Source organism: Tachypleus tridentatus, chromosome 3, assembly GCF_004210375.1.
Source record: "Tachypleus tridentatus isolate NWPU-2018 chromosome 3, ASM421037v1, whole genome shotgun sequence".
Taxonomy (NCBI): Eukaryota; Metazoa; Arthropoda; class Merostomata; order Xiphosura; family Limulidae; genus Tachypleus; species Tachypleus tridentatus.
The window spans coordinates 76748440-76773943 of NC_134827.1; the positions used below are offsets into that span (position 1 = coordinate 76748440).

General features: G+C 35.6%; 1 protein-coding gene across 1 annotated transcript in view; it reads right to left on the reverse strand.

Annotated features, from left to right (window-relative positions):
- The window catches only part of LOC143247245 (low-density lipoprotein receptor-related protein 2-like), a 116441-nt gene that overhangs the window by 43100 nt on the left and 47837 nt on the right, over positions 1-25504 (reverse strand). Inside the window, 8 exon segments of the mRNA XM_076494962.1 lie at positions 1801-2029; positions 2295-2602; positions 2968-3150; positions 3372-3596; positions 4963-5188; positions 9937-10111; positions 24088-24188; positions 24849-25001. Of these exon segments, the coding sequence (XP_076351077.1) occupies positions 1801-2029; positions 2295-2602; positions 2968-3150; positions 3372-3596; positions 4963-5188; positions 9937-10111; positions 24088-24188; positions 24849-25001 (1600 nt within the window).

A 25504-nucleotide genomic window follows, 5' to 3' on the forward strand; every position in this document is an offset into this window, starting at 1 on the left:
CAACTACGAGTGTTTAGTTACTTTTAAATACTAATACATCTTCTAGCTAGAGCACGTTGAGTTTGAGTATGTATTATGAAATTGACACCAGCTTCCCTTAGCAGCAATGTAGATATCAATATTGTGAAAGACTGAAGATTTATGGTAATAAACAGTCACACAAGACGTAGCTTTGTGACCTAATAACTAAATAAAAAGCATTCTTTGATCTTGAAAAGGAGTTATTTTACAATACATACTTAGAAAGAATTATTCTTTGATATTATTAGTTGAGAAGTGAATTCATTTTGGAATATGTTTGTTTTATTTGGAATTAGGTGTTTTTTTTTGTCATAATTCCTATATTTATTGAAATTCATAACACTGATTAATGCTGTATTGTTTATTAACATTTGTACCTAGTCCTGGCCAAGTATGAGCTAATTGTCTTTTGTAATTAAGAAAAAAACTTGTAGTCAAGTTCAATCTTTTATTTTGTATTTCTGTTACATTTTCATAAATTATAATTTTTTACCCTGGTTGTAGTGAAGTTTTGTTTTAGTCCACTAAAAATGTAAATATTTAATTTGTTTGTTTGTTATTAAGCACAAAAATACACAGTGGACTATCTGTGTTGCACCTGCCTCAAGTGACTGTGGGGCTACACATTTAGTGTTAACATAAATTTCAGAGTGATCACTGAGCCCCGTAAAATACCATTTACATTAAAATAAAAATATATGTAAACAGTATGGGGTACCTAAATAATGAAAGAATGCATTCTGAAAATTATACTCTTTTTGGTATATGGTAGTACAACCTCCTAGTTTGACTGATATATTAGCTACAGTAATCAATTAGTTACTAGATGTTCACCGATTTATTCCTTATGGTCAATACTTCAGGTTAAAACAATGAATTGCCTTTAAAGAGCGACTCTGATAAATATAGTTTGAAGAACCCAAACAAACACTTTTTTTTACCGAACTTTAATAACATTCTAATATTTATTCTCCAGGTTTACTTTATAATGGACTTTCTTAACTACTATTATTATCACACTTTCAGACGTTCATGCTTGTTAACAACTTTTATTCAAGCAAATTAGCTTTAAGGAATTATGTTTTGTGTTGTAACCTAAATTATAACAAAGTTTGCTAATAACTGAACTTTAATCAACATTATTAAAGTGCCTAATGACTTTTACAATAAATATTATAAGTACGGTATCCAACATAATTTGTGCTACTTCGTTTGTTGTTCAAACTTCAAGTGCTAATGAATATTTGATATCTTTATTCAAAGTTAATTATCTATGTAGATCAGAACTAAATAATAATCTAGCAATCAATGTTGTTAATTTAGTCTACGTATGCAAGATCATAAAACAAAAACTTTTAATGATTAGAATGCACTGACTTATCAGTTCGATACATTTGCTGTTTTTGACATTTTAAGCCATAATCACATAAGGTTTTGCAACTCAAATAATTTAAGTCAGTCTTAAACCTCCTATCACTGATTCACTGTCCCTTGAAAAGTGTGACTTGTGACACCAGTATAGGCAGTGGGTTCTCTTATATGAGTGGGTAAGTAGGTGGTACCATAGTTACAGGTTACCATACATACAGATACCCATTGACCACCTTATCAAAAGTCCACTGTGCTTCCAAAGCTGTTGGTGTCCACAGTCAACCATGAAACAAAGCCTAAAGTAACTGTCAAAGAGTACTAGTGATTGTAATTTAATAGAGTTCAGTTTTAGTATAAACTAGGGATTTCCAGTGAAGTAGTAAGTTATAATGCTTCAAAAAAACTTACTAGTGCTTGGTTGTACATTTTTATCAAAAATTACAATGTCCATCAGTGTGTCCAAATCAGATTTGATGAATTTTGGAGAAGATTTATCTCCTGGTTGCTTTGTAGCCTTGAATACTGTCTGGAGGTTCTTATCCACCCAGTACATGTCTGATCCAACTACTGCTACACCCACTGGATTAGGCAAGTTTCGTCGAATGTACTCTCTTCTACCTCCACTGAAGGACACACGCTGTCAGATATTCAAATAATGATGCAAAACATTCTCACTTAATAAACAATGTTTACTGTTATACTATATATACAGAAATAATTTGGAATATTAGTGTTTTATTCTGAATATCATTAAAAACAAGGAAAACTTGTCCTAAAAATGTGTTGACTAAGATTAAATAAAGTGGTTTCCATAGGTTTTTTTTTCTTTGGTTTATTTTTCTTATGGACAACAACTGTTCAGCTAAAAATATTTGCACATACATTAAGAACATTTATCTTACCTGGATAGCATCTTCTCTAGAGTCAACCCAGTACACATTGTGAGTCATGACATCAACAGTTAAGTCATGAGGACTGGTGATCCTTGTAACTACAATTGGGGTACGATTTGTTCCATCTAAAAGAGATTTTTCAATTTTGGGGTATTTTCCATAGTCAATCCAATACAACAATCTTTTGATGGGATTGACGGCAATTTCTCGTGGTGAATCTGTTGCAGTCTTGAAAAGCACAAGACGATTGGAGCCATCCAACCAGCATGCTTCGATAAAAGTCTCATGAGGAAATACGTTGGTAAAGTACAGGTTCTCTGCCATTCATATGTAATGTTACAATTTTCTTAACTGAAGGATATATATACATGCTAATTCTTGAAATAATATAACACTGTTTCTGGTCATTCGGATTTACCATTCTAAATAAAACCACTTTCAATCACTAAGAACTGATACTTATACATCTTTTTATTTATAAGAAAAAAGAAGGAAGTTCATTTCTGAAAATTTCTCTTGTGGAGTACTGAGATATACACTAGGGTCTATCCACTCAGTAATTATGAAACAACATTTTGCATTAAAACTAGTAATATCATCACCATCAATTCAATCTATTATACAATATATACTACAATTTCATATTTTAACAGGTTTTTCTAACCTTTCAATAATACTTTACCTGCCAACCAGTCTACAGCAAGACCATGGATGCCATAGCTTCCAATACCACTAGAAATCACATGGGAAAAGTCTGTGCCATCAGGTTTGATGCAGAAAATACCATTTCTTTCTTCTTGGTTAAATTCAACCCAATAAATGTGATTTTTCGCAACATGAACATCCAGGTGCAGTATGTTATGACCTATTACAAACAAAACAAAGATAAATAGGTTTCTAGTTTCCTATATATTTAAGTTAAATACCTAGTTAAATAACAGAATACAACACAGCTCTAATAACTCCACTATTTCAGTTTTAGAGCAACATAATAAATGAAGTCAGATGTTTTCAATTTTTTATAAAGTTTTTATTCTTATACAAGTAATATTACACATACCTTTCACAAAGTAAGATGATACATACCTGACCCAGCTATGGGCTGCATGGCCTCACTGTGGTCCTCTATACTGTATCCACGAATATTATCTAGTTCCGACACTACAACAAATGAGGTGTGCGCCTCACATTTTGTCATGTCCTTCTCTTTGTATCCTGTGCTACACAAACAAGTATGCTGATTGGCTGTTGAAGGAACACAGATTTGTTGGCACCCTCCATTACTTTTCTGACATGGATGCTTCACCACATCTGATGCAAGTAAATAAGTTGTTCTTGTTATAACCCATATAACTGTATGTAAAATCTTCATTTTGTGTATAATGTGCATGCTTTAAATTTAGAATAGTCTTAAGACTTTGATGATATTAATATATTATTATTATTTAACATTCAGGTAAACTGGGAAGAAATCAATCTTCTTAAAACGAATTTCAAGTTTAGTAAAATATATGTCGTCCTTTTATAACTAGTTGAATAAATAATAACATATTTTTAAATATTTTGCACTTCAACATTACAGTATATTTACAGGTGTGAACTCCTCATGACCAGAAACATATTTAAAGAACCACCCAATTTTTTTTTGCTTAGGTCTTGGTTAGTAGGTTTTCACAGCTATAAGGTTGCCCTTCATTCAACATAATTAAATACAAAATATAAAAGTTATATAATCTTTAATAAAGTAACATAAATCTATATGTGTATAGAAAAACTCATAAATGTTACTTCAAATATCTTTTGAAAATCATTAGAAAATAATAACTCCATATTATATGAAATCATAAACAATTAAATCTTGTAATTAAAATATTTAAAAACACTTAAAATTAACAAGTTATTTCAATTACATTCAAAGTACTTCTGAAACACACATGGGGATTTAAGATATCAATCCTGTAATACAGAACATATCAAAAGTAATATTATAATAAATACAGATGGAACTGTAACGTTAAAAATTGAAAGATATTTCACTATTTATGTGTTAAAATATACAATATATGAGAGATAAGTTGCATAAACAGGGAATATGAGAGTAGAAATAAATTAGAATGCTTGTTAAGTTACCAAAACATTTTCTCACCTGCACCTTAAGAACGAGATTTATTACAAGAACCTGGATTTTTTTGTTTTCCACTTTCATTTTGTGCTAATCAACAACAAAATATAATTTTATGAAAATTAGTTTATAAAAACATTTGGAATGACTCTGAATGTAATTTAAATAATTTGTGTATTTTTAATGATTTTAATTATCTGTAACTTTTGTTTGTGTATTTTATGTAATATATGCATAGTATTTATTATTGAAGTTTCTAAAAATATTTTTACTAGAATTTATGAGTTTATATACCACTCATATGAAATTGTTAAAAATCATATAATTTTTAACTATTATGTGTTATTTTTAATTAGGCAGGTTGAAGAACACCCTTATGGCCATGAAAGAACTCCCAAGTAAGAACCATTAAAAATATGATAGTTCAAATCTCATGGTGTTTTGATATACACATCCATACACATAGATCACTTCAGACTGCCATACAGTATAACATTTCCAAGTTGCAAGGTTGTAGAACTTAATATATGGACAGTTTTTATTACATAAACTAACCTGGCTTTTTGCTGTAAATTTTCATGGTTCTCATGTCTTCTATATTTTCATCTACGACAGTTGGATTAGTAACATAAGGAAGATTCACTCTCACAATATTTTCATAAACTACATCCATATAAAACAATGTGTTGTTGTAGATTGCTAACCCTGATGGTTTTGAAATACCTGAAGATGCTGGAACGACTGTCCTTCTGTCATTACCATTAAAATCAGCTGTCACAATCTACAAAGATACAACATCTTTTGAATAACATAACCCAGATTTTTTTTTCCTAATTTAATTCTTACATCTGAACACAAGTGCTAAAGATTAAGTCTGATGTCTTATGATGATAAAAACTGTGTTCCAGTAACCCATGATTGGCAGAGCACACATAGCCTATACTGTAGCTCAGGAACCAAGCTGATCAAATGCTTTCTCTGCTAAAAAAAAGAATTTACAATTGAAAAATGTATAGATAATTTTCAAACTATCTATACTCAACCAATCTTTTCTAGCATAATCACTGAAAAATAGTTTTAAAATGTACATATATTTGTATACCACAAATGAGAACACATTTCTATTTAACCTAAAGTAGAACTGTCATTCCTCCTTCAATCTTTGATAAACGTACGTGTACGTATATATATTCATATGTCTATATAATTATTAATTGAGTTTCTACAACTGAAAAATGTTAAAAACCAAGAAACTTGGATGTTTCATATTCAACATCTTAAAATTATGTCCTCCTCATTTCTTATTATGTTGAGTTTCCATATCCACAACACACACACAGAGACCACTCATAACCATTGTGAAGCTTTGTGTTAAACACTGATGAATAAACAAAAACGCTGTAATTCAGAATGGGTAGGAAAATTCTACTGATTTCTGTATTATAGCAAAAGATTACCAAGCCAACAAGACAAAAAAACCTTCATGTTCTGGTTCTCTTAAGCCAAGTAGTAGGGATTTCAGGTCGTAAATACAAAAATATATTATCAGGAAGATTGCTGATTTGTTTGAAATAATTCAGATAGGAGCTACTAGAATGATATCTGGAATGGAAATACTGTCATACTAGAACAGGATAAGACCTTAGCAATTTTATTATTTAAAACAAAAAGTTATAGAATATATGATTGAGGTGTTTAAGACTGTTAAGAGAATTGATAGTTTCAATGAAATATCTATTTTTATTATTAATAGTGGGAGTCATAAGACAAGAAGACAGCATATAAATTTTGACAAGACAAAAGCCATCTTCAATTAACCCTTTTGCAACAGGCTCAGTATAATATACCCAAGTTTGTCGACACACTTGCACACTTTTAAGTACGTGCACTATAACTTTTTATACATACAACATGTGTATCTTCACAAAATTTGGTAGACTGTTGGTAAAGTTTACAAATAATTTGTATACAAAAAATCAAATTTTTTAATTAAATATTTTTACTAACAATTTGTTTGTGAAAATAGAGTCTATTTCATTTATTGTCTGAGTGCAAAGTGATTTCATGCAATGATTAAAAAACTATTCTTCATTCTAAAATTCTCAAATATGATTTGCATAGTTGCTCAAACCTCTTAAACATATTTCAAATGTTTGTTTTCAGTAAGACTTCATACTTTATGTTTGTTTCGATACTGTTAACTACTACATGGAGTTTGTCACTTAACTAACTGTCTAACCATCATAAAAAAATTATGCTTTTTCTGTGCCAGATTGACTGCATGTTATTACATGAAAATACAAATGTTTAGTCTAAATAGTTTAAGTCTCATAATGCTATATATTTACATATATATATATATATATTATAATATTGACCATCTAGTCACAACTAGCTAACATTACACAGCTTGAACTGATGCAGTGCATCTGAACCCATGATACCATATCCAGTAATATAAAACTAACCTTTAGTCTCCTGTCTTGGCTGTGTTTCAGTGGACTAGTATTATGTAATATGCAGTCACATTTTAATTATTATACATTATATATGTATATAGATAATTATTAAAAAATAAGTTAAACTTATTTTTCTTAAAATATAGAACAATAAATCAAGAAGTAAACCAAACAATTATCTCTTCTCATTAAGACCTTTAAACTCAGTTGTTGCTGGATGTAGGTTGCTAAGCCTTTTAAAATTTTGCACGTGGAGGATATTAAAGAAAACTTTTTTTAGGTTTTATATATAAAATTGAATAACCAAAAAATCATAAATAACTACACTGATACCATAGAATTCCACTATAATTTATTAAACTTAGTAACTAACATTTATTTACATTTAAAAAATATGAAACTTCAAGCAGACTAAAGACACGACCCATCTCACTGATATCTTGGATCAAAAGAATGTGGAAGCTTTTCAAAGACTAATATGGCTGAGAAAACCACTCTGGGGACATTCTAAGTTGTTGATTGGTTATTCACATGCCATATATTGAAGTAAGTGTATATAAGGACTGTTTCAAAATATAAAAAGAGTTGAAGGGGGCTACCATATTCGATTCAGTACATAAAATATATCTCAGCAAACTAAAAAGATACGAGATTCTTATTTTACATTCTAGCTCGTCAATATCAGTAATTTGAGTTCCTAAATGTATGAAAGTATAGATTTAGTATTTTGATATCACAAACATCTAATATTAAATAGTGCTGCATTCAACATACCACATGACTCACAAAAATGTATATTTAAATGTGTTCTTTTATATTTACTTTTAAATTATAATCTGGAATTTGATTCCAAACTTATTGACATAAATTCACAAAACAGTAGTTAAATAAAAGTTTGAATGCAAGTTAACAAACATAATGACATAACCTTTAACTCCTGACCTGTTTGGAAAGGATTAAGAGAATTTCAATCTTCTAACTGTGGTTGGCATTTGGTATGGGTTGCTTTCAAATGTGCTAGATGCAGTTAATTTAAGTAAAAGCTTGATGAGTATTTGAAAGGTAAGGGTAGCCTTAACGTTTTTTTTTAATAATCCAAGGTGGATCAACAGGTTATTGTGCTTAAAAACTGTGATACAACCTACAGAATAAAATATTAAACTCAAAATATAACAAAATTTTTCTTTAATTGTACCCAAAATACTATCAAATGTTGATTGTGTAAATTTTACAAATATAGATACTTATTGTAATAGTAGGTTTCTAAAAAGAAAACAAACATTCAGTTACTTACAATTAATTCTACTATTTCTAATTTGTTTCTAACTTCCTGAAAGTCATTTTTAGGGCTGGCTTTGATATATATAATGGATGGGACAACCTAAATGGACCAATGGGTTGCCTTAAATTATATTGTACATTATAAAGGCAATGTATAAATTATTAATTTAAATGCATAATTAATCAAAGTAAATATATTAAGCATCTCTAAGGCAGTTCTATGCAATTAAACAAGTGTTTAGTCAAAAATATTAGTTTGTATTACCAGCTGTAAGGTTTCATTTGTTTGTTTACTTTTAGGCATAAAGCTACACAATGGGATATTTATGTTGTTCTCATCAAAAGTATTGAAACTCAAGTTTTTAACCATCAGACCTACTGTTAAATCACTGGGGGCAGCTGTGATGTAAACAATATAAATACAACTAAAATAACTTGTACATAACAAAATTATGCGTGATTCCTATAACGATACATAAAGAAAAAACACAATTAATAACTAATTTCACATTTTTAAAACAACAGATTATAGAACGCAGTAACAATAAATATTATAGAAGAAAGTAACAACACACAACACAGAAGTCCTGCAACAATGAATACTGTAGAAAAAAGTACCAATACGCAATACAGAAGTCCTGTAACAATGAACACTAGAAGAAAGTAACAATACACAACATAGAAGTCCTGTAACAACAAATACTGTAGAAGAAAGTAACAATATGCAACATAGAAGTCCTGTAACAACAAATACTGTAGAAGAAAGTAACAATATGCAACAGAGAGGTCCTGTAACAATGAATACTGTAGAAGAAAGTAACAATATGCAACAGAGAGGTCCTGTAACAATGAATACTGTAGAAGAAAGTAACAATATGCAACAGAAAAGTCCTGTAACAATGAATACTATAGAAGAAAGTAACAATATGTAACAGAAAAGTCCTGTAACAATAAATACTGTAGAAGAAAGTAACAATACAAAATACAGAAGGCTTACTACAGATCTGTTGAAGATTATAGCCCTAATAGCTGGTCTGTTAAGAGCTCTGAGTAACGTTCTGACATAAACACATTGTTTAATATGTTAATTAATTACACTGTTATTACAACATGAAAAATCCAAGATTTCACAACCATTGTTCCTGAATTAAACCATGTAAGCTTTTACTTTATGGTGGATCTGAGCAATGCTTTACTGGGTTTAGAATGAGCCTTAGTATCAATAAGGTAACATTATATTATGACTTTCAGAATAGGGAATAGTCTATTGGGTTTATCAAAGAAAGCATAGATCCTGGTTTACAGTTATGATTTAGATAGTTATTTTGTATTTGGACTAATTACATCATTTTGATCTGTAAAGTATGACTGATCAAGATGTTATAATGATGAGCTTGTTAGAAACAAAAATTATGCACAGATGAAAGTTTCAAAGAAGGCATGTTGAATGCATCAGTCAATAAATGTGCACTCATTATCAATAAATGTGTGAACAAATTCTGTTTGTACAAAATAAAACTTCATAATGTTTATGCAATGATAAGCATGACAGATGGTTACCTATTAAATTTGCCAGCACAATTTCTACATTTCTTGGTTTCAAGTCTAGCCTTCATTCATCTCTTATCAGTTGAAACTTATTCTATTCAGAATCAAGTACAAACTAATACATATAATCTAACTACAAACAAATATACTCAACTAGTAAAACTCTTTGTTTCAGCACACCACAGAATTACAGGAAGAAAGTGTAAAAAAGAAAAAAAATTATCATGAAGCAATCACTTACAATGCCTGGGAAACTCTGACTCCAATACAATCTCTTGTTTACCAAGTCAACAGTAAGAACCTCCAGGTGGTGAAGCCCTTCCTTTATAAGAACTGTACTGTTCTTTCCATTCATGTCAACTCTTGCCAGTTTTGGGGGAACACCAAAACCACCTTCATCAAGCCAAAATAACTTGCTGCTCAAAGTAAAGATTACAATTTGAAAAGTGTATCAATTTTCTGATCTTATGTTTTATATAAATATATATATTCAGTTCTCCAACTTTTTTTATAAAGAAGTCTTTGGTAAAATGTATTTTTTTCAGCTTCTTATGAACAAACGTAAAGAAATATAAATGCATGTCAGCTAACTAATGTCAGTTTTGTCCTCTGAATAATTCGTACGTTATGTCAAGCTATTCCAAACAGACTACCTGCTAAATCTGAGATTTAACTTTAAAACTACACTCTGAATCATAAGTCTGAAACCTACCTATAAAACTACAGACTAGCTCCTAAATCTGAAATTTAAATCAGAAACTTAGCTATGAATACACTAACTAATTATTTCAAAATCTGAAACCCACCTTTAAAACTATTGACCAATTCCTGAGGCTAAAATTTATTTTTGAAACTAGAGGAACTAAAGTTAACTTGTTTAAGATATGGTAAATGAAAATAACATATAATTCTTGATTTGATTTTATTTATAGTGCAATGGATTTCATTCATTTTTTCTCCTCTGTGAATCTTGCCATATTACCAAAAAATCAATCCCTCATTAGTAGTCACATTAAACATACTGTTGTTGCAAAATAACCTGGTACCTTGCATGGTACTACAGAATTCTAATAAAATGCTTCATAAAATAATTCATATACACATTTTAACACAGAAATAAAAACATGATAAACGATATGATCAACAATCTAACTTAGAGCTCATAATTTTAACCAGCTTCTGTTTTAGGTTGCTTGGTTGGTGTTTTATGGTACAAATCAACTAGGCTATCTACAACAAAGAACTGGTAAAAAATGTAAAGTAAAATTCTTAAAAATGAATTACACTAAAAGAAAATAAAGTCTAATTTATGAATTAAAATCTTAAATAGCATTAAAAAGGCCAATGGCCCTTAAAAACTAAAAATATTTGTAAGGTGTACAGTGTCACCATTGGCAATGACACTGTCCAGCATCAAAAGTAAACCTGTAGACAAAACATGTCTAAAACAGTGCAGTCACTGAGAGTTGTAATGAAGGCATGACAGTAGAATGTGGACTGTTGTGACCTGAGTGTCACACAGACTACACATTGGTGCATCAGTCCCAGATAAAAGAAAATGTTGAGTTAAAAAACTGTGACCAATGAGTAGTCTAGTTAGGACAACTTCTTCCTTCTGATCCTTATGGAAACAAGATGGTCCAAGTCCAATAGAGGGTTTTGTCTGGAAAAGCTTGTTTTCATGTTGCTCACTCCAAGTCGATTGTCAAATGGCTTGGAGCCAAGCATTGAATACAGGGCCATATAGGCACAGCAGTGATAGCGCCAGAGCAAACAGACTTAGCTGTAGTGTCAGCAAGCTTATTTCCACAAATACCAATGTGGTCTGGTATCCAGAAGAACTGGAAAGAAGTAGATGTTAAAGAGAAATGGGCCAGTTGATTTAGAATATCTGTGAAAACAGGATAAGAACTAACATGAAGCGATTCCAGGGCCAGTAGAGAGCTAAACAAATCAGTATAAATAGTACAATTCAAGTGCTGCTTAGTTTCCGTGTTATCTAGGGCAAGAGAAATGGTGTAGAGGTTGGCAGTGAACACAGAAACTGTAGAGGGGATTCTGTGTGAAACCACCAAACCACAACAAACCATGGCAGAGCCCACACAGTCACCTGATTTTGAACCACCTGTATAAATGGGAATGGAAGGATGGTTCAAAAGATGTTCAGCAAATGAAAGACAGTATTTCCAATTAGGAGTATCCACTTTTTCAAATGACTCAAAGTAAGGTCACACTTGGGGATGGTAATAAGCCATGGTGGGATGGGCTGAGCAGTGGACAGAGCAATGTCATCTGAGGACAGACCCAATTCATCTAACTGCACCTGAATGTGAAGGCTAAAAGGAATAATGGCAGATCGTCTGCTCTAAAAACGTATGGCCCACTGAGGAAGGAAAAAAACAATTCCAGGTGGGATGCCATGGTTAGGATAAAAGTTAGCATACAGTAAAGACAGTTGCAAATGGCAGAGTTGAAGAGGAGATTCATGAGACTCTGTGTACAATCTCTGAACTGGGGAACTGCAGAAAGCCCCCATGCAGAGCCAAAGGGGTACAGCACCTTCAATATTGAGGTCCTGGTAGAGTCACAGACCAGAGACCCACAGTTCAGTTTCTATATAATGAGAGCACAACATATCTTTAACATCGAACATTGATCCTCTCCCCAAGAGATGGAAGAGAGGATATGGAGGTTGTTCAGTGCCCTTGTACACTTGACTCGTAGCTGCTTGATGTGTGATATAAAGGTCAGCTTATAGTCAAATATAAGCCCCAAAAACCTTACATAAGGTGCCACGGGAAGCACGACCTCAATGACACAAAGTTCAGGATTGGGATTTATACCCCATTGGTGGCAAAAGTGCATGCAAATGGTTTTAGGGAGAGAAATGTTAGAACCGTTTGCTGTGGTCCACTTGAGTAAATGATAGGGGGCAATCTGTAACTGTAAGAGAATAAACCTCATGTTTGACGACTGATACAAGATGTGGAAGTCATTGACAGAGAGACCGTTTCCAGGAGTAAGAGGGAATTGTCCAGTGATAACATCAATCTTTATACTAAAAAGTGTGCAATCAAGACACAACCCTGAGGGACTCCAAGTTCCTGGAGGAAAGGACAGGAAAGTGTTGAACCAATGAAAACTTGGAATCCCCTGCCCATTAAAAAATGTTTAATAAGAATTAGAAAATGGCCATGCAACCCACATAAGTGGAAGTCTATCAAAATGCCATACCTCCACATAGTGTCATAAACTTTCTCAAGGTTAAAGAATACTGACACAAGATGTTGTCACTTAAGAAAGTCTTCTCTAACTGACATTTCAAGTCAAATCAGGTGTTCCATGGTAGAGCACTGTCAGTGGAACCTACAATGGGTGGGTGAGAAGAGGTTGTTTGATTTGAAGAACCAAAGAAAATGAATATTAACCACCTTCTCTAAGGTCTTACACAGACAGCTTGTCAAAGCAATTGGATGGTGGTTTGAAGGAATCTTGGGTTCCTTCCCAAGCTCAGAGAGCAACCTGGCACCATACATCATGAAAAACATTCTCCTGCCAGATCCAGTTTAAAACCACCAAACAAATAGCAAGAGAGAGATGGCACAGCATCTCATAGTGTATATCAACAGGTCTGACTGATATACTGTCAGACCAATGAAGTGCCAGCTTGAATTCCACAGTGCAAAGGTGTGATTATAGTGATAGAGGTGATCAGTCTAAAAGGAAAGAGGCAATTGATCTGCTTGAGTCTTGATGGCTAAAAAGGTGGAGAATGAAACAGAAGTGCTATACACCCAGAAAAAGCTTTTACGGAGAGTATCAGAGATGCTCTGAGCATCAGAAACTTCCTGACCATCAGAGAGCAAGATCGAAAGGGGGACAGAATAATACTGCCCACTAACCTTCCAAATCTTGTCCCATATGATTTTGGAACTGGTAGTAGAAGAGATGCTGGTTGTGAATTTAACCCAAGATTCCTTCTGACTTTGACATCTTACCTGCCAAAGATGTGCACAGGCATGCTAAAAAGTAATGCAGTTCGAAAATGTCGGATGCCTACGAAAGGTATCCCAGGCGCATTTTTAAGTCTTCCATGCCATGTGGCAGGCAGGATTCCACCATGGACAATGACACCATGGCAAATCTGTTAAGGATTTGAGAATACACTGAGCAGCTGCCTGGATAATACGGTCAGTCACTGCTGTCACACAGTTGTCTATCAATGACTTACAGATGATGGCAGGCTCAAGTTCCATGAGAGCAGTGAAAGGGAAGCAGTTGGTCCAGCTTCCACTGGGGCATGCAGTTCAGGTGGCATTGATCACAACCAGTCTCTCTCCAAATGATAGGAAAATGATCACTGCCCAGTGGGTTACTGTTAGCCCTCCAAGAAAAGTAAGAAAAAAAGTGTATGGGAGCAGATAGAAAGATCAATAACAGTAAAAGACTGACTAAGTGCATGAAAATAAGTACAAGAACCAGTATTAAAGAGAGATAGGTTGTGGTCCAAGAATATTTACTCTGTGAAATGACTTCTCCCAGAGGGGATTATGCCCAATAAAGTCCCTCAGGCTTGAAAAGGGAGACTGCAACTATTCAACAAGGGCATCAAAGTCTGATTGATCATAGGTCTCTCCACAAGACAGGAAGAGAGAACAAACAGTGATGGTACAACCAAAGGAAACACGGATGGCTACGGACTCCAAGGGTGTGTCAAGTGGCAAAGACAAGGTGGGCACATGCTGATCGATCAGCAGTGCCACCCCTCCATGCACTCATCCATCATACAACCTGTCATTTATGTACAAAGAAAACTTCCAAAAGGTGACTGTATCAGCAGGATTCAGAAATGTTTCCTGTAAAGAAAGACTGATTGATTGATTGATTTAGTGTTTTATGGCACAAAGCAGCGAGGCTATCTGCGCCAGACATTCGGTAAAAATGTAAAAAATAAAATAAAAATAAATAAATAAATGTAGTAATAGACATAAATGGAAATGAAGGTAAAACAAAAAAGTATAAAACTAATGTTGACATCTAGTCTACAATGTTAAGATAGAAGGCAGAGTATAAGAAGTAAGGTATTTACTCTGGCAAAAAGGTAATGATCATAACCCGCCAGGAAGACTAACAGGTAAGTTCAAGAACTACCGTCAGTCACCTGAAGTTGGTCTTTCCAGACCTGGTTCCGGGTTATGTGTCATAGCAACCAGTATCAAAATGTAAAAGAATAGAAGTTTAAAAAGATACACAGCAAAATTGTAACAATGAGTAGCCAAATGTCCAGTAAAAAGATAAAGTCAAGTAAATGGAGTAAAATTTGTAAAAGTAAATGAAGGTAAAAACAAAACAGCAATTAAAACAGAAAATGGTGTAAAAACCAATGGTGACATCCAGTCTTCAAAGTTGTAAAATATTTACTCTAGCAAAATAGTAATGATCATAACCCTTAGGAAGACTAACAGGTAAGTTCAAGAACCACCGTCAATCACCTGAAGTTGGCCTTTCCAGTCCTGGTTCCGGTTATGTGTCATAGCAGCTATTATCAAAATGTAAAAGAATAAAAGTTTTAAAAGACACTCCATAAAATCGTAATAATGAGTAGCCAAATGTCAGTAAAAGATAAAAGTCAAGTAAATGGAGTAAAATTTGTAAAAGTAATTGAAGATAAAAGCAAAACGGCAATTAAAACAGAAAATGGCGTAAAACCCAATGTTGACATCCAGTCAACAAAGTTGTAAAGAACTACCTGTAGCAGAATGGTAATGACCATAACCTGCCAGGAAGACTAACAGGTAAGTATAAAAACCACCATCAGTCACCTGAAGTTGGTCTTTCCAGTCCTGGTTCCGGGTTATGAGTCAATATGGCCAGAACTAAAAAGTTAAGAAGTAAAAGTGTGAAATGATATGCAGCAAAAGTATAATAACAACTCGCCAGGACGACTAACGAGTAGTTCAAACAGTAGCGTTAGTCACCTGAAGTTGGCCTTTCTAGTCCTGGTGTCGAGTTATTAAATGTTCTGGCCATTGTCCAATGTCAAATTGAAGGAGAGAGATTACAACTGTAAAAAAGGAACCATAATTAAAAGGTGTAATGAATAAATATGCAACACTTAAATGAAATTAAAAAGATTAATGGCCATTAAAAAATTAAAAACATTATCAAGGTGGACAGAGTCACCATCACCAATAACTCTGTCCAATGTTACAGACTGACCCTGGGAAAAAATATGTTTAAAATATTGCCGTCGTTAAGAATTGTAACGATGGCAAGAAAGTAAAACGTGGCTGATAGTGATTTGAGTGTTACACAAACTACACATTGGTGCATCAGTTCCAGATAAAAGAAAATGATGAGTTAAAAACTGTGACCAATGCGTAGCCTAGTAAGAACAACTTCTTCCTTCCAAACTTTACGGAAGCTAGATGGCCAAAGTCCAATTTTGGGTTTGATTTGAAAAAGTTTGTTGTCACGTTGCTCACTCCAAGTGGACTGCCAGCTGGCACAGAGCCGAGCCTTGAAGACAACACCATAGTCCATGTACGGAATAGGCATAGGAGTGATGGTGCTGAAGCAGACGTATTTAGCTGCTATGTCTGCAAGCTCGTTCCCGCGAATACCAACATGGCCTGGTATCCAGAAAAACTGGATTGAAGTAACTGCTAATGAGAAATGGGCCAGTCGGTTTCGAATATCAGCGAGAATAGGATGTGAGCTAACATGTAGCGATTCCAAGGCAAGTATAGAACTAAGCGAATCAGTATAAATAGTGCAGTTGGAGTACTGCTCAGCTGCAATATGATCCAGGGCAATTAATAACTAATGTTCAGCAGTGAACACAGAAGCTGTAGAAGGAATTCTGCACGCAACTACTGACCCATAGCAAACCATAGCAGAGCCCGCTGAATTACCTGATTTGGAACCATCTGTATAAATGGGAACTGAATGATTGTTTGAAAGATATTCATTGAATAAAAGACGATACTTCCAATCTGGAGTATCTGCCTTTTTTAGGTGACTGAAAGAAAGGTCACATTTGGGGGCTGTAATAAGCCATGGTGGGATGGGCCAACCTGTGGAATCTGCAATGTTATCCAAGGACAGACCCAATTCATCCAATTGCCGGATGCGAAGGCCAAACGGAGCAATGACAGATCGTCTGTTCTGAAAAAGTACTGCCCACCGAGGAAGGAAAACACATTTCCAGGTGGAATGCTTTGGTAAAGAATGAAGTTTCGAAGTATATTGTAATGATAGTTGCAAACGGTGAAGGTGTAGAGAAGGTTCATGAGATTCAATGTATATACTTTGAACTGGAGAGGTACGGAAAGCCCCAGTGCAGAGTCGAAGTCCTTGGTGATGAATGGGGTCCAGCATCTTTAAGGCCGAGGGTCTGGCAGAGCCATAGACCATTGATCCATAATCGAGTTTCGATCTAATAAGAGCACGATATACCTTTAACATTGAACAGCGATCTGCCCCCCAACTGGTAGAAGAGAGAACGCGGAGGATGTTCAGTGCTCTTGTGCATTTGACCCGAAGCTGCTTTAAGTGTGGTATAAAGGTCAGTTTACGATCAAAGATAAGCCCCAAGAACTTGGTCTCCGGGACCACTGGCAGCAAAACTTCACCAATACGAAGTTCAGGATCAGGGTGAATACCCCGTCGACGACAAAAGTGCATGCATACAGTTTTGGAGAGAGAGAAATTAAAGCCGTTCGCCAGAGTCCACTTCCGTACACAATTGAAGGCGGTTTGTAGTTGCCGCTCAATATATCTCATGTTTGACGACTGACATGAGATGTGAAAGTCATCGACATCCAGCCCATTCGCAACAATGAGAGAGAGTTGTTCAGTGATGGCATTTATCTTTATACTGAAGAGTGTAACACTCAATACACAGCCTTGAGGGACTCCAAGTTACTGTACAATAGAACGGGAAAGTGTCGAACCCACACGAACTTGGAATCTCCTGTCCATTAAAAATTTTTAATAAACATGGGTAGATGGCCACGTAACCCATATGTATGGAGGTCTCGCAAAACGCCATACCTCCATGTTGTGTCATAAGCCTTCTCTATGTCAAAGAATATTGATACAAGATGTTGGCAGTTGAAAAAGGCTTCTCTGATAGATGTTTCAAGATGAATTAGGTGGTCTGTGGTGAAGTGCTGTTGACGGAACCCACACTGGGTGGGCGAGAGGAGGTTGTTTGATTCAAGGAACCAAACAAAACGTGCATTAACCATCCTTTCTAATGTCTTACAGAGACAGCTTGCCAAAGCAATTGGACGGTAGTTTGATGGAATCTTGGGATCTTTCCCTGGCTTAGAGAAAGGTAAAATAATAGCCTGGTGCCAGGCATCAGGAAAAACATTCTCCTGCCAGATCAGGTTGAAAACAATCAGAAGGACATCAAGAGAAGCAGGAGATAGATGGTGTAGCATGTCATAATGAATATCATCAGGTCCAACAGACATACTGGCAGACCGATGAAGGGCCATTTTTAGTTCCACCAGGGTAAAGGGACAATTATAGTCAAAGAAACAGTCAGTTCGAAAGGAAAGAGGTGATCGCTCTGCCCGAGTCTTGATGGCCAGGAAGGTGGAGGAACAAGCAGAAGTGCTAGATACCCGGCAAAAGCTTTCACCTAGAGTGTTAGCGATGTTCCAAACATCAGTCATCTCCTGACCATCAGAGAGTAAGATCGAGAGGGGATAGAATTGTAGTGTCCATTAACCTTTCAAATCCTGTCCCATATGATCTTGGAACTGGTGGTAGAAGATATGCTGGTTGTGAACTTAATCCAAGATTCCATCTGGCTTTGACGTCTTACCCACCTAGCATGTGCACGGGCCCGTTGGAAAGCAACCTGGTTTGAAAGTGTGGGATATCTACGAAAAGTATCCCAGGCCCGCTTTTGAGCCTTCCGTGCTAAGTGGCAAGCAGGATTCCACCACGGACGAGGATATTGTGGAAAACATGTCGAGGTTTTAGGAATACACTGAGCAGCTGCATGTGTAATACAGTCAGTTACCGCTGCTACACAGTTGTCTATTGATGGCTGATTTACGATGGCAGGATCAAGTTCTGCGAGAGCAGTGAAAGTGGACCAGTCTGCCTGATCCAGCTTCCACCGGGCACGCTGGTAGGGTGGCATCGACCAAGGCCAGTCTCTCTCAAAAGTATCAGAAAATGATCACTGCCTAGTGGATTACTGTCAACCCTCCATGAAAAATGGGAGAATAATGAAGGGGAGCAAACTGAGAGATCAATAGCGGTAAAGGACTGACTAGGTGCATGAAAGTAAGTGGAAGAACCAGTATTGAAAAGAGAAAGATTGTGATCACAGAGCATCCGCTCTACAGATCGCCCCTCCCATCAATAATACCACTTCCCAGAGGGGATGATGTCCATTAAAATCCCTAGGATGAGAAATGGAGATGGCAATTGTTCAACGAGAGCATCAAGATCTGATTGATCATATGTCTCTCCAGGGGACAGGTACAGAGAACAAACAGTGGTGGTATGACCCAAGGAAACACGGATGGCTACAGCCTCCAAGGGTGTGTTGAGTGACAAAGACAGGGTGGGCACATGTTGATCAACCAACAGTGCCACCCCTCCATGTACTCGACCATCACACAACCTGTCATTTCTGTACAGAGAAACTGCCGAATGGAGACAGTATCAGCAGATTTGAGAAATGTTTCTTGTAAAGAAAGACAAACAGGATGGTAGGAAGCAATCAGCGTTTTGATATAATCCAGATTAGAACGTAAACCTCGACAGTTCCATTGTATCAAGGTGGCCATTTTTAAGAACGGGTAGGTGAAGTGGCTGGAGAACCCTTCGGTTTACGACCACGTCTTTTTTTCTTTACTGTCTTTAGTTGGAGGAGGTCTATCAACCTCCATGGATCCTGCTCTGGGTCGGGTGGGCAGGTTTTTGTTATTGGAAGGGGAATCCAGTGACTGAGGACGCGAACGAATAATTGTTTTGTCTCTTGTGGTGGGAGAAAAAGATGTATCAGAAGAAATGCCTGTAATTGAAACTGAAGGACGTGGATCTTGAGGTTTGTTGGAAGGTATGGGAGGAACAGAGATGGGTGTGGAAGTCGATTCATCAACCTTTTTAACCACGGAGGTCAAAAGGCTTTTCATTTGTTTTGAAAACGATTCTCTTGGAGGCACAGAGAGATCTGTCTGCACTCCCACTGTAGTTGTGGAATGAAGTGCAGCAGCATAAGTCTGAGATGGAGTTGTGGACAGCAATTTCCGAGCCTCAGGATAACTAATGTTATGTGTTGTTTTCAAACGCTGTACCTCTTTTTCCTCCAACCATTTTGGGCAAGAATGAAAGTAAGAGGGGTAAGAACCATTGCAGTTTACGCAACGTGGGTTCATGTCACAGTCATAGGCATCGTGGTCCTTGCCTCCACAACGAGCACATGTCAGGGAACCAAGACATCTGTCTTTGAGTGGCCGAATCTCTGACATTGGAAACATCGAAGAGGGTTTGGTATGTATGGCCGAACCCTGCAAATGAGATAACCTGCCTTGATGGTAGCAGGTGCACGTCGTGAAGTAAATGTTAAAGCGAGGGTATTTGTTGGCAGTGTAACTCCATCTTTGCATGTGGAGATGCGCCTCACTGCAGAAACTCCTTGAGTGGAGAGACCAGCGAGAATCTCTGACTGGGGAACGTTCCTCAAATCCCTTTCAACAATAACTCCTTGTGAAGAATTCAAGGTAGCATGGAGTGTAACCTCAATAGGTATATCCCCAATTGCCTTTGAATTCAAGAGGAGTTCACTGTGTTGGATGTGGATGTTTCAACCAATATGTCACCAGATTGAAGTTTCTTTACTGATTTTGGAGAGCCAGCAAGTCCCTCTAGTCCCTTTTGAATAAAAAAAGGGGACATTTGCCCTAAAGGTTTTTCCGAAAGAGAATGTAATATAAGAAAATGAGGTACGTGTGTTACTGATGTTGAAGATTGCTGTTCTGAGTATTCAAGACGTGGTCGCTCACCCATTGACTGTTTTTTTACAATTTTATTTAAATTTTTTAGAGGATCCATAGAAAAAAGAAAATATTTCGGTACCAACTGACCCTATCCACCATGGAGCCCTACAAGGGGACACACTACAAAGTCACGCAAGGACAATGCAGCAACGCCAGGGTTTCGTGAGCACTATACCCAAACACCAGCATCAGGCACAATGTCCACAACACCCGTTGAGAACTTCCAACACTGGTACTTGGTTGACTCTAGCCCAAGTGGACCAGCCGATTGACCCAAGGGGGGCCACCCAAAGGCCACCTGTCCACAGGAATTCGAGGCCAAAGTGGTGTGTTAGGGTTGGACCCCTCAACCACCAGGATCCTCTCCTCCCCTTCACGGGTCGCCATGCACGGCAAACACATGGGTGGATGTTTAGATCCCAGAGAAGGTAACCAGATAGAACAGAACCTTCCCTGGGAGGTCCCCTCACCATGTACAGGAATCCACACCGAGGGGGTAAAGAGAGACATACAGGATGGTAAGAATAAATCAATGCTTGATGTCTTTCAGGTTAAAACATAAACCTCGACAGTTCACTGTATCAAAGAGGTCATTTTTATTGATATGTAGGCGAATTGGGTGGAGAGATCCTCTGTTTCTGATCATGTCTTTTTCTTTATCTTCTTTATTGAAAGGAGGTATATCAACCTCCATAGATCCTGCTCTGGAGTTATTGGGCAGGTCTCTGTCCTTAGAAGAAGATTCTAGCGACTGAGGGTGTAAACAAATGATTGCTCTACATCTTAGGACTAGAGAAGAAGATGGACTCAAGGAAATGCTTGATCCCAGAACCAAATGAAGTGGATCCAGAGATCTGCTGAAAGGAATGGTAGGGACAGAGATGGGTGTTGATACACAAACTTTCTTAATCATGGAGGGCAAAAGACTTTCAACATGGTTTGAGAACAATTCTTTCGGAGGTGTGGAGAGATTCGTCTGCACTCCCACTGTAGCAGTGAAAGAAAAGTGCAGCAGTGTACATCTGAGATGAAGTGGTGGACAGTAACTTTCGAGCCTCAGGGTAAGAAATGTGAACCATTTTCAAATACTGTACCTCTTTTCCTTCCACCCACCTAGGGTATGAACGAAGTAAGATGGGTGAGAACCACTACAATTAATATGAGGTTTTATTTCACACTCATAGGTGTCAAGGTCCTTCCCACCACAACAAGCATACATCAAGGAACCATGACATAACGTCTTTGAGTGGCCAAACTGCTGGCATTGGAAACATCTGAGAGGATTTGGAATATATAGTCATGCCTTGCAATTTAGATAACCTGCTTTGATGGTGAAAGGTGGACATGGTGATGTAAATGTCAAAATTAGGACATTGGTTGGCACCATAGTTCCATCTTTGCAAGTGGAGGTATGTCTCACTGCAGAAACTCCTTGGGTGGAGAAACTAGCGAGAATCTCTGACTCTGGGGTGTTCTTCAAATCCCACTCACCAATAACTTCTTGTGATGAATTCAAAGTAGCATGGAGAGTAACCTCAATGGGTATATCCCCAGTGGCCTACAAATGCAAGAGGAGTTCATTGTGTTTAGGAGTGGATGTTTCCACCAATACTTCACCAGAACAAAGCTTTTTGACTGATTTAGAAGAGCCAACAAGCCTCTCTAGTCCCTTCTAAATAAAAAAGGGAGATATTTTTCCTGAAGATTTGTCTGACAAAGAATGTAGTAACAGAACATGAGGTACAAATGTTGAAGAGGTTGATGATTGCTGTTCAGAATCTTCAAAACATGGTCGTTTACCTATGGTCTGTATTTTGTTTTGATCTTTCTTTGAAAGATCCATAATAAGGAAAGAATATTCTGGTATCTACTAACCCCACCCACCATGGAGCCCTACAAGGGGACATACAATAATGCCAAACAAGGATACTGCAGCAACACCAAGGTTTTGCAAGCACTGTATCCAAACACCAGCATCAGACACAATATCCACAACACACATTAAAAATGTCCAATACTGGTACTTGGTTGACCCTAGCTCAAGTGAACCGGTTGACTGACCCTGGGAAGGTCAACCCAAGGCCAGCTATCTACTGGAATTCAAGGCCAAAGTGATGTGTTAGGGTTAGATCTCTCAACCACCAGGATCCTCTCCTCCCCTTCACATGTCACCACACATGGCAAAATATGGTTGGATGTTTAGATTTTAAAGGAGATAAGCTGAAAGTACAGAACCTTTTATGAGAGGTCCCCCCACCATGTACAGGAATCCACACTGAGGGGTTCTGAATGAGAATGAAACTTATGTTTGCACAAATATCGATGATGATGTAATTAGCTTACTACATATATGTAGATAACATCTGAAAGGCATCAAGCTATATGAATTGCAGTCACATTTCAAATAAACTTCTCTCACCCTTTGCTAACAAATCAGTATCTCTTGATATGGTCAATTTCTCTCATTATAAGTCAATACTTATTTTTAAAAGTTAGAGTTGGTTAATTCATCCAAGATTTGAAAACATTCCCTCTGGATTGCTTTTAATTTACAATAGCTTCATTTACTATTTTAAATAAGTTCACAGCAAATGAAAATTAATACTTACAAAAACAACTACATTTACATTAAGTATGAGACACATTTTATTAGTTGCAACCTATCTCTCATTTAAATAATGTATTACTTCAATGAATAATGATATTCAAAAGAAATTATTTTTCTATTAAGCACAAAGCTTCACAAGATTATCTATGTTGTGCCTAGCAAATGAATTGAAACTCAATCTTTAGCTTATAAGACCCTAAAACGTAATATTAAGATAGTGAGAGCAAAGGAAAGGGAAAGAAAAAACTAAATTAAGATACCAACCTTATAGCTACAGTAACTCTTAATATAGTTTGATTTTACTTAATTAGGTAATATTTATTGCATGTTTGTTGAATGGTATATACTTCCAAATTCTTTTGAGTTCTATCTTTCTTACACTGGAGTCGTACACTGTGGAAACTGTTTATTTTTGTTTGTTTGTTTGTTTTAATTTCACGCAAAGCTACTCAAGGGCTATCTGCACTGTGGAAACTTTCAAAATTATTATTACTAACCTTTCCTGGTTAAATGGATGAAAAAGGTGTAAGAAGGCCTGAATGCAACAAATTGTGGAAATATATACCATACAACCATGACAACAGAACGAAATGCAGGATGAAAATTACTTTTCAGTATTTTTGTGACAAAAATTACTATTTACCTATATTTTATAAATTAAAATCAAGTGAGATGGACAGGAACTTGCATATTGTTAGTCAAATGCAAGTATGCCTAAGTCTCATTCCAATGAAATATCTACCTATTATCTTACCCTTCTTCTGGATGAAGAGCCATGGATTTTGGCTTGCCAATTCCATTTTCTGTGCCATCATTGATTAAAATAATTTTTCGAAATCTTTCTTCACCATCAGTCTGTGAAAACATTTCAATTTTGTTACACAATTTTAATTTTGTGAAAACCTTACATTCTTGAAGGGGAAATTTAACAAATTTGACCTCAGAATATTTTTAAACTTTCAAATTTTCATATCCTTTAACTACACAGTTGAAACCATGTACAATTCTAAATGTTTAAAATTTCTAATGTCTTTGGTAAATGCAAACAAGCAAGGAAAATTGAAAATCTATAAATGTGAGTTTTTATTTTTATAAAAGAGAATTTATGGGGTAATAAAAATAAATATCAAAAGAAGTTTGCATTCAAAGAAAACAAACCATAACATAATAAAATTATTTCAAAACGTTTTTTTCAGTCTCATATCTCTAGTATAACAACCTCAAAAAAAATCAATACATATTTTATGCAGTTTTTTAACATTATAAATCTGTGACAAAATCTTAGAATCCTTATGAAGCTTATAATTTAATATTGAATATTACATATATTTTTAGATAACATTAGAACAAAAGAAGAAAACATTTAAAAAACTACTGCTTTCAGTTCTTTATAAAATTCTGCCATTAATCTTTCCAAGAAGAGAATGGCATGTTTATATATCTCTAAATGCCACATAAAATGCCTATATATTTCTTGAACTATTATAAGTATGAAAACATAACTATAAGACTCACTTTTAAAACTTCAATGTTTGAGGCTTTTCTGTTGCCAATGTAGAGATTCTGGCCAAGCCAGTCATACGTCAAGGTATATGGTGCTCCTATAATGCCATCTGGCAAAACTTTGGTCCAGTTTCCACCAGTCAAACTAACATTATACAAAATTCCCTGGACAGAAAATAATGAAAGTTAAGTTGTAAATCAGAAACAGAAATTTGATTTAAACAGTTTGACTGGATCTGTTTCATTTTTGAATGATTACATTCAACATTGTTTTCTTTAATTTCAGTCACGTGATACTGTAATTAATGTGCCACAGTGGATTTGGTATAACTGTTCGTAGGATAAAACATTTCATTCTTAAACTAAAATTTGTTATGAAGTAAAAAACGGAGGTAAAATTTGTTATTAATAAATATACACACACACAAAAACGTGTTAAAAGTATAGACACATAACGGAAAAAAAAAGTTAATTAGTTACTGGGACTAGGAGTATAAGATGACTTGTTCAATGATGCTGAGTATCTGGTTTTCAAGTTTGACTAACAAAAATAGGATTGGATAAACAATTTCCATGATACAAATGAAGAAAATATCCTAATCTCAATTTTTAAGTAAACTAGATAGAATGAACACGTGAAATATCTCAGAAATGGCTGGTGAATAACA